This window comes from Alosa pseudoharengus, unplaced genomic scaffold (genome assembly GCF_046254945.1).
Source record: "Alosa pseudoharengus isolate Yale_2024_CS ecotype anadromous, Long Island Sound unplaced genomic scaffold, YU_APseudo_1.1 YU_APseudo_1.1_scf_7, whole genome shotgun sequence".
Lineage (NCBI taxonomy): Eukaryota > Metazoa > Chordata > Actinopteri > Clupeiformes > Clupeidae > Alosa > Alosa pseudoharengus.
In genome coordinates this window covers 25,624,905-25,634,904 of record NW_027468859.1, presented here as the reverse complement: position 1 = coordinate 25,634,904, position 10,000 = coordinate 25,624,905, and the positions used below count along the sequence as shown (strand labels likewise).

The 10,000-nt window shown below is 43.3% G+C and overlaps 1 protein-coding gene across 1 annotated transcript in view; it reads right to left on the bottom strand.

Moving 5' to 3' along the window:
- Window positions 1-10,000, bottom strand: part of nbas (NBAS subunit of NRZ tethering complex) — a 233,879-nt gene that overhangs the window by 180,591 nt on the left and 43,288 nt on the right. The window contains exons 22-24 of the mRNA XM_076271806.1: window positions 9,017-9,103; window positions 4,018-4,168; window positions 338-523 (exon numbers count right to left, since the gene is read on the bottom strand). Coding sequence (XP_076127921.1) covers window positions 338-523; window positions 4,018-4,168; window positions 9,017-9,103 — 424 coding nt within the window. The remainder of the gene's footprint in view (window positions 1-337; window positions 524-4,017; window positions 4,169-9,016; window positions 9,104-10,000) is intronic.

Sequence of the window (10,000 nt, the reverse complement as noted above, 5' to 3'; positions counted from 1 at the left end):
TTGAAAGATTCAATATAAGCTCACCACACACACACACACACACACACACACACACACACACACACACACACAGCATCTCTCGCATGCACTGTATAGATCATACCGTTATGGCTGAGACCCTTACAGTAGGGGATATTAGGGGAAAGAAGTTTCATTGTTTTTTTTGCCACTCTTCCCCTTTGAATGAGCATGGCAATAAAGAATATTGAATTTAAAGAGAGACAGAGAGAGAGAAAGAGAGAGAGAGGGAGAAAAAGATAGAAATAGGGGGTACATCAACCCTTTTGAACAAATTACTAGTGGGTGTGGTCTGCTGTGGTCTGCTGTGTGGACATACATTTTTCATGAGGAGGCGGAGCTTGTCAATGTCCCGCAGCTTGAGCAGCTCCCGTAGGCTGAGGCTCAGGTCACATGATGTCTCGTACACCAGTGTCTCCAGGGTAACCAGGTCATCACACAGGCGCTCCAGCCCCGGGATCTCCCGCTCCTTCCCCAAACGCACCAAAAACAGTGCACAGTCCACCTGCACAGCCAATCATAGACAAGCACTTGTGTTACAGAACCAATCACAAACAGACATTCACAGGAGGGTAGCCAGTGTGGTTAGCCAATCACAGACGAGAATGAACAAAAGGGTAGCCTTGGGTGGGTCTCAGGTGACTCAATTAATTGGAATTAATGAAATTATTCAATAAATAATGATGCACCAACATGTCTGCCCAACATCGGTATTAGCAAATATCAGCCTTGCTAACGGTCATCGGCTATAGGCAAATTTATACGGCATATACTGATGGCAGTGGCTGATGTTTATCTGCCATGTTGCATCAATTCTGTACTAGGTACAGTATATGTTGTGGTCTGTACTAGGTACAGTATATGTTGTGGTGGTATGTACTAGGTACAGTATATGTTGTGGTGCTATGTACTAGGTACAGTATATGTTGTGGTCTGTACTATGTACAGTATATGTTGTGGTATGTACTAGATACAGTATATGTTGTGGTGGTATGTACTAGGTACAGTATATGTTGTGGTCTGTACTAGGTACAGTATATGTTGTGGTCTGTACTAGGTACAGTATTTGTTTTGGTATGTACTAGGTACAGTATATGTTGTGGTGGTATGTACTAGGTACAGTATATGTTGTGGTATGTACTAGGTACAGGGCCGCGTTTGTGCATTGGGCAAAGGGGCTGCTGCCCCGGGCCCCGGCCACTAGGGGGCCCCGGCGCGGGACATTTAAAAAAGAAAACAAATGTCTTATCGTCACCTGTCTTTTCCCTTATCAATGCATGCTATTACAGACAACAATGGCTTCGCATGAGACAATTAGGAAATATGAAAGCGGAGCTCGAAAAAAGAAAGAGCGGCAGCCAGACGTTCTCAGTAAGGCGCGCCAAAACCACGGCCGTACCCAAGTACGCACTGTGCGTATCATCAGGCTACTCGAGAGAGAATTGCCCGTGTGTGTGTGTTCACACCAAATAGGCCTAGGCTACCATAACTTCCCAACTCTGCACAGTATTCCATTAACTGCATGACAGTAGGCTATTTACAATTTTCTGTAAAGTAAGTTTGTGTTATCAAAATCAATTTAATGCAGAACTATGCACGCGCGCAACTTTTGTTTGAGCAGGAGAGCCTACATACGCATGCTAGAGAAGTTGTCGGCTAGCTTTTTGTTTTCTATTACTATCTATGCTGGTTATCAGCACACAATGTTATAAGCTAATTCATTAACTCGAGACTCATCATGGATATAACACGTTTTTTAAACAACGAAAACAGAAAGGATGGAGACAGCAAAGCGAGAGGAGTTATTTCAAATGGGCAAGCAGCAAGCACAAGGTAGGCAAGATTATTGTGCTTGTCAAAATGGCTAGCATTACTGCTGTTTAAAGCCATACGTGAACGTGCCTTTCGCTAGAACAAAACTAAAGGTAACTTTAGCCTTTATAGGGCTATACAAAGTTGTCCAAATAAATAGGTCATGTTAGGCGTTGTTGTAGTAAATATATTGCATGTGGATGTCATTAGCCTACTATGTAACTACTTTTTAACTGACCAATGCAGGAACCTAACCGGGACAAATATTATCAAAGCGTTGAAAGTTAGGTGGGTGTGTGCGTACCATCGCATTCATTCCTGCAGGCACCTTGTCCACTTTTTTCAAAACGAGGATCAAAATAGTGAAGTCCACGTCCACCCCTGTCCCTGACAACGTTACCGTTATCGGCCAACACCCCCCTTGTTTGTATTTGATGTGGCTGGGCTGTGTGTGTGCGATAGACTGCGTGTTTCAATGTATTTGACGTCGTGGCTGGCTAGGGCTGTGTGTTAACAATGTATCATGATGTGGCTGTGTGCGTGCGCGCCAAACTCTAGGCTACAATGTTTCATGAGTTCGGGAGTTGCACATTTTAGGCTGACCTGGGTACCACTGGCAGTTTTTTTCAAGCCTTAGTAATTCATTGATGGTAATAATATAATATTTCATGGTTGATTTTTTGTGTGCATTTCCCCATGTTTGTAGGCTAGGCCTACTTGTTTTTTGTATCTTGGTACAATTGTATGTTGGTTAACAGTTCCACAATATAAATGCAAATTTCATTTTTACATTATCTGTCATAATTTAATTGCCTCTCTCTCTCTCTCAGTCTTATGTATATTGATAATAATAGTGGAGGCCTCTGACCCGGGCCCCAGATGACCTTAACCTGGCCCTGACTAGGTACAGTATATGTTGTGGTATGTACTAGGTACAGTATATGTTGTGGTGGTATGTACTAGGTACAGTATATGTTGTGGTATATGCAGACAGGGGTATTCAGACATGGTGCTATGAAGGCTTGAAAGTCAAGAAAATCGTTCCGTTATTTTTTTATTATCCCCCCCATCTACTAGGGCAAAATTAACAACAAAATTGAAGTAAAAACTAGGACAAATCGTTTTTTTTAACATTGGTATTGGCCTGGGATTTCATAATTCCAATCCCAATCAAGAATGAAGAAGGAGCCAGTGACAGAGCAGAATGGACAAATGTGCAGCCAATCACAAAGAAGCTCAAACTCAAGCTCTTACCAATGCCAGCAGCACCACAGAGCTTTCTAGAAACGAGACTCCTAGAAATGGCCACATTTGACAAATAACACGGCTGCGCTATGCTGTCTGACTCCTTTTAGAACAATGCCCCCCCCCCCGGTATGTCCCTGATATGAGGAAGATCGACCCAGCAACTAATTTAAATAAATAAAAAGTGAAACCTTGAAAATGTCCGCTCTTTTTGTGCCGACAAGCACCACCTTTGCTTATTAATCCTCAATAGAAAAGCCAATATTAACATTATCCTCTGACACTTCTAGTGAAGCCCTGGCTCCTGGTATAACACTGATAAATGCCGCAGGTTCATCTGTGCAGCCAACTATTGAAATATGGCACATAATTTCCCCCCCGTTCCTGCAGAAGGCCATTCATCAAGGCTAATACAAATTTATGTCACAAATGCACAGTTTTACTGTTGGGTCATTTCTCACTATGCGGTCTCTGTGCACCAGGCTGCCTAAGCAAAAAAAGAAAAGAATGAATAGAAAAAAAGAAGAACGAGTGCAAGGGGTTTAGAATATCTCAAGAGAGTGGATGAGATGGTCTTAATGCCACGTCTCCTAATAAGGGAGTCGTGGTAAGAATATACAAAGCTTTATCATTATTACTATATTTTTATTATTTTTATTATTATTATTATTATTATTATTATTAGTAGTAGTAGTAGTAGTAGTAGTAGTAGTAGTAGTAGTAGTAGTAGTATTAATTAATCATTATTATTAAATAATTGTATTATTAGTATTATCATTAATAATAATAATAATAATAATAATAATAATAATAATAATAACAATAACAATAATAACAACAATAATAACAACATTGTGATTATTATTATTCACACAAAGATATAGAAAGTCTATGGATAAGACACTGCTTGTTAAGTTCTAGAGAGCGCTTGCAGACACACACCTGTCTGGAGTTATTTTCAATATCTTGAGCCCGAGTGAGGTACCAGTCAGTGAGGAGTGTGATTGGTGGAAACGCTGTGCGGAACCTCTCAAGGTCTGCCTCCTCATACAGGAAGTCATCCTCATCAGGAAGGTTGGTCTCCACCACCGATCTGCAAAGTGAAGAGTTTGGTTGGACAGTTACCAAGGACAAGAGAATGAACTCCTCACACTTACCCCCTTGCATGAGTACATAATGTTTACGAGGTCATGAAAGGGTGCAGTGTTTCCCATACATTGACTTATTTGTAGCGGCCCACCACAATATCAACACTGACCACCACACAATGATTTTCCATGTTGTACTATTTAAATGGGATGGAATTAGTTTACAGTAGAGCTATGTGCACCTTTGCACAGCCTATCCTTGTATCTCAACAACCTACATGCACGTTTAAAGAAAACATTAACAATCCTGCAGTTGTTGGCATAAAAGTCGACTGGCTAAATTGGGCTTAAATCTGCATCATAACCAAGCTGCGCTTATTTATTTATTTTTAATTTGTTAAAAACTGTTGCATTCAAGTTAATTCTGCAAACCTACCACCACAAATAGAATTCAATTCTGTGGGAAACACTGAGGGTGTATAGGAACACAGGATGTTTATAGAATAGAATGCTTTTATTCTCGCTAACAATTGAACAGCAACATTTAGAGCATCCTCCCTGAGCAGTACATACAGTGAAGACACAGCAAACAGAACCACAAACAGAGAGAAGCACATACTGTACACATACTGCACATACAAAAAACACAAAATAACAAGTATGGGTTTAAAAGAACAATGTGAAGGTATGTTACAGATAGGCACCAATACCCGCACACAGACTTATCAGTCAGAATAAATAGCAATATGTAGCAGGGTTGCTGGACAGTACATTGCACTGTACCTATCTATTTTGTACAGGATGTACTGAATGCAGAGGTCACTAGGCATGGGGAGTTGTATCTAGCAGCAGTGCTTGATTATGAGACAGAGTTCAGTGCTTTGATGGCAGAGGGGTAGAAAACTGGTAGAAAACTTTTCAGGAGTCTGGAAGCACGGGCCTTGATAGACCACTAGCACATTCCAGAGGGGTAACAAGCTTTTGAGGAGTCTGGAAGTGCATGCTCAATGGCGTTTTATGCCCCCAACGTCATCTTCCAGGCAGCGCTGCCACCGTCGACTTAAAGGCACCTTATCCTAAACCTAACCCTAACCCTAACCTTAACCCATGCCTAACCATAGTGCCTTCCAGGCAGCGTTGCCTTGAAGACAACGTTGGGGGCATAAAACACCAAGAAACGTGCAGGCGGCCTTGAAAGACCTCTAGCACCTTCCAGAGGGGTACCAAGCTTTTCAGGAGTCTGGAAGTGTGGCCTTGATAGACCTCTGGCACCTTCCAGAGGGGTAGCAAGCTTTTCAGGAGTCTGGAAGTGTGGCCTTGATAGACCTCTGGCACCTTCCAGAAGGCAGCAGAGTGAAGAGGTGGTGGCCAGGATGAGGAGTCCTTAATGATGTAAAAGTCCTCCAGTGAAGGCAGCTGAGTGTTGGTGGTTCTCTGTTCTGATTTGAGAACTCTCTGAGGAGCATTCTGGTCAACCTCTGAGCAGCTGGCGTACCACTCCAGAATGCCAGATGTAAGTGTGCTCTCCACAGACCTGCGACTCGAGGACTCAGCAACAGCTGCTTGGCTTTCCGTCGTGTCTTTAAGAAGTAGAGCCGCTTCTGTGCCTTCTTCACCAGTGAGGTGGTGTTGACAGCCCAAGTGAGGTCCTGGGAGATGTGTGTGTGTGTGTGCCAAGTTTTTGAAGTTACACACTCTCCACCGTGTCTATTCTTGCATAGAGGAGCAGGTTCCTCTCTTGGTCTCCTGAAGCAGATGATCAGCTCTTTTGTTTTGGAGGTGTGGACTGCCAGGTTGTCCATCTGATGCACAAACAGTTTAACGTACTTCTTCCCTGTAGGCAGACTCATCATCCACCATTGTGTATTAGTAAGACCACAGTGGTGCCATCTACAGACTTGATGATTGTATTGGTGCTGTGGGTTGGTGTGCAGCGTGGGTGTAGAGGAGGGCATAGCACACAGCTCTCTGGAGCTCAGGAGCAGAGCTGTCAAAATCCGGCTTCACAAAGTAAAAGTTGTTTCTACCTGTGCACTTAGCATAAGTGTTTTCACTAGTTAGCTCATCTATCTGGCTGAGGAGTTGTGCCAATTAAAATCAGCTGGTTTAGTAAATGGTTGGAGTAAATATGTGGCATGACTTTTACCTTCCGAAGCTGAACTTTTACAGCTCTGCTCATGAGTAGGGGGGTGTTGGGTCCACACCCTGACAGACTGTGATCGGGTTGTTCAAAAGCCAGATTTGGCAGTCTGCTGGGGATGATGGCGTTAAAGACAGAGCTGAAGTCCACTAACGGCATCCTCACGTATGTCCCCTGATGTTCTAGATCAGTGGCGTGTCGTGAGCAGTGTTGATGGTGTCTTCTGTTGACACTGTGGGCAAACTTATGTTGGTGCAGGGTGGGTGGGAGTGCAGTGTTTCCCATACATTGACTTATTTATGGCGGCGCACCACAATATCAACATTGACCACCACTAGGGCTGGGCGATAAAACGATAGCGATATGTATCGCAATAGACATGTAATCGATATCAATAAAATATACTTTCGATAGAACATCCGATAATTAAAAGCAACACACACCTCCTGCCTTACGTTGTCCATAAATAAATAGGCTATATCTTGCATTGTAGCTAGTATGTGCAACTCTACCAAAGTAGGCGATAGAAGTAGGCCTACCTCAACACAGACTCGAGTCCTTGCCCCGTGCACTCTCTCTCTCTCTCTCCCTCTCAACAGGCGCATCCCTCCTCAGCATGCACATGTAATCCAAACATTCACAATCGGGCAAGACGACTGGCTAAATTGCTATTAAATCTGGTTAGCGTCATTAGCACGCTGCACAAATTTGTTCAAAACTGCTGCATTCAAATTGACTGCTAAGTTCTAATCATCTCAATCCCGATGCAAATGGAAAACTATTTTCCAAGACTCAAACGGGCCTGTCCCAAGGAGAAAAAGTATTCATTTGAAACTTAAACACACGTGGGGAAACTGAACAGTCTAACCAGTAGACTAAACTAGTAAATAAAGCTACTTTGTTTACAATATTTCCAGGCTTCAACCAGTGCTGCTTTTCATTCAGACTTATGTGCACATTTATTTATTTTAGTGTTTTTCATGATTGTGTTGCTATTTCTTTTCCCTGTTTGCTTTGATTGATAACTGAGGTGATTAAAATCAGAGGAAGGTTAAGTTTAAAATAAAAGTGTTTAAATTGAACTTTTTTTCCCTTCTGGTCCTTACCTGAAATAGATTTTTTTTTAAAAATCAATTATTATCGATATTGACTGATATGAAATAATTATATCGTGATACAGTTTTCAGCCATATCGCCCAGCCCTAACTACCACACAATGATTTTCCAGGTTGTACTAAATTGTGCTAAAATCTGGTTAGCATCATAACCACGCTGTGCTAATTTGCTAAGTTGCATTCAAGTTCATTCTGCAAACCAACCACCACAAATGGAATTTAATTCTCTGGGAAACACTGGAGTGAAAACTTGATGTGCCTTAGGACCAGCCTACCGAAGCACTTCATCACAATTGGGGGTGGGAGCCAGAGGTCCGAAGTCAGTTTAGGCTGCTTGATCGCGGTTTTCTTTGGAACAGGCACATTAGTGTCAGACTCAAAGCATTTGGGGGCAGTGCACTGAGACAGAGAGGGGTTGAATGGGGACAGTGCACTGAAACAGAGGGGGCTTGAAGAGGCTACTGGACACCTCCTGGACATCTCCGCCAGCTGATCAGCACAGTCTCTGAGCGCCCTCTCTGAAAGTCCACCTGGCCGGTGGCTTTCGTAGGGCTGACACCGCTGAGCACTCTTCGGCCATCCTCCGCAGTCACAGTAATGGCCAAGCGGTCAACAGTTGAGGGTGGTGCCATTGCCACTATGCAAGCTTGTAATTTATAGGGGGGATAGGGGGGTTGTAACCCCCCCAATAATCAAAACCAGTCAATACAACTACCCCATAATCATAAATATAGAACATGAAGTTCTATGAAGTCCCAAATGTATAACCTAAAGTTACGCCCTTGCCACTATGGGTTGAAGCCCAGAATCTGTGGAAAAGCCTCAGACTTTTTTTGTTTCCATCTCTGAGGCTGAGGTAAATAATCAAATTTAGCTGTTGCCTAGCAGTGAAAATGATAGACATGCATTTCTAGCATTTATATAGTCTCGCCCCCAAACTTATTATAACTGGAGACTGAAGCTACTCACCAGATATCATAACCGAAAAAAAAAAAAAAAGTCTTGGTCTGGTCCCGGTCATGAAAGGGAAAAGGCAATTAGCCTAGCTTCTGACCCTTTTAGAGGCTTATATGTATTTGGGCCACCCTCCGCTAACATCAGAGTTAACACTTAAAATGTGCACTTTTGAGAATACAAGGGCATAAGTGTGAGTAATGAGATGAGGCCAGGGGAGTGCAGTCGATGCTTTTGAGTAGAATCAGGTAAATGCTTTAGTGTATATTTCAGTCGCAGGCCAATAAAAAAACCCCACAAAAGACAGTTTCTCACCCTCACCCAGGAACAAGACTGTTTAGTAGGTGTTTTGTCAATTTGAAGGGAAGATGGAGCTACTGGTAAATGTGTGTGTCTGTGTGTGTGTGAGAGAGAGAGTTGGAATTTTGTCAGAAAATAAGCGCTATCTGCTGATTTCTCTAAGCCTGCGAGGCTGAGTGAATGGCATTAGAGCAAAACAAAAGTAACAGTTACAAACAGAGACTGCTGACTGGGCACTGGACTGAAGTGTGTAGGTGTGTGTGCGTGTGCGTGTGAGAGAGAGTGTGTGTGTGTGTGTGTGTGTGTGTGTGTGTGTGTGTGTGTGTGTGTGTGTGTGTGTGTACCTGCAGTCACTCTCCTCACACCAGTCCGTGTCCCTGTGTTTCCGCTCATCCCATGCAATACACACCAGAGTGCCCTCCTCATTAACACTGCAAAACAGAGAGAGAGAGAGAGATACAAAGAGAAAGAGATAGAGAGAGAGATATACAAAGAGAAAGAGATAGAGAGAGAGATACAAAGACAAAGAGATAAAGAGAGAGAGAGAGAGAGAGAAAGAGAGAGATACAAAGAGAGAGAGAGAGAGAAAGAGAGAGATACAAAGAGAGAGAGAGAGAGAGAGAGAGAGAGAGCGAGTAAGACTCCATAAAACCAAAAAGTAATCAAAACATACATACAGACATATCCAAACAGCCAAATGAGACATGGCAAATGGAAAGAACACCAGGTGTAATAATACACCTGAAAACATTCTGCAGAGGAACCAGCACACAGACTCCATTTCATCTCCTATTCGCTGACACAGCTTTTCACCTGCTCTGCACGACACAACAAATCCTTCAGATCAGGAGAACTGAGAGTGGTGTGTGTGTGTGTGTGTGTGTGTGTGTGGGGGGGGGGGGGGGTGCAAACAAAAAGGGGTGTGGAGAAAGAAACACTTAAAGTGAAGTGATGGCGTATCAGAGGAGTTGTGTGTCTGAAAGAGAGGCATTAAGACAGTGCAAGGGGGGAGGTAAATTTAGAGACAGAAGCTGGGCCAAATTAGCCCCCTGGCCCTGGTGGAGGGCAACAGAACAGGGGAGAGGGCCGAGGAGTTTGGGCAGTTTATTTAGGCGCCATTAGTCACCGGGCTGCATAGGGAGGGATTTCTTTTTTTCTCTCCGAGCGCTGCATATATCAGACCGCTCAAGAGTCTACGCTCACGGCACCTTCAACCAGACATTAATCACACACACACACACACACACACAACTAAACACACACATTCAGATACGCGAACACACACACATGCATGCACAAGCATGCGCACAACCACACACACACACACA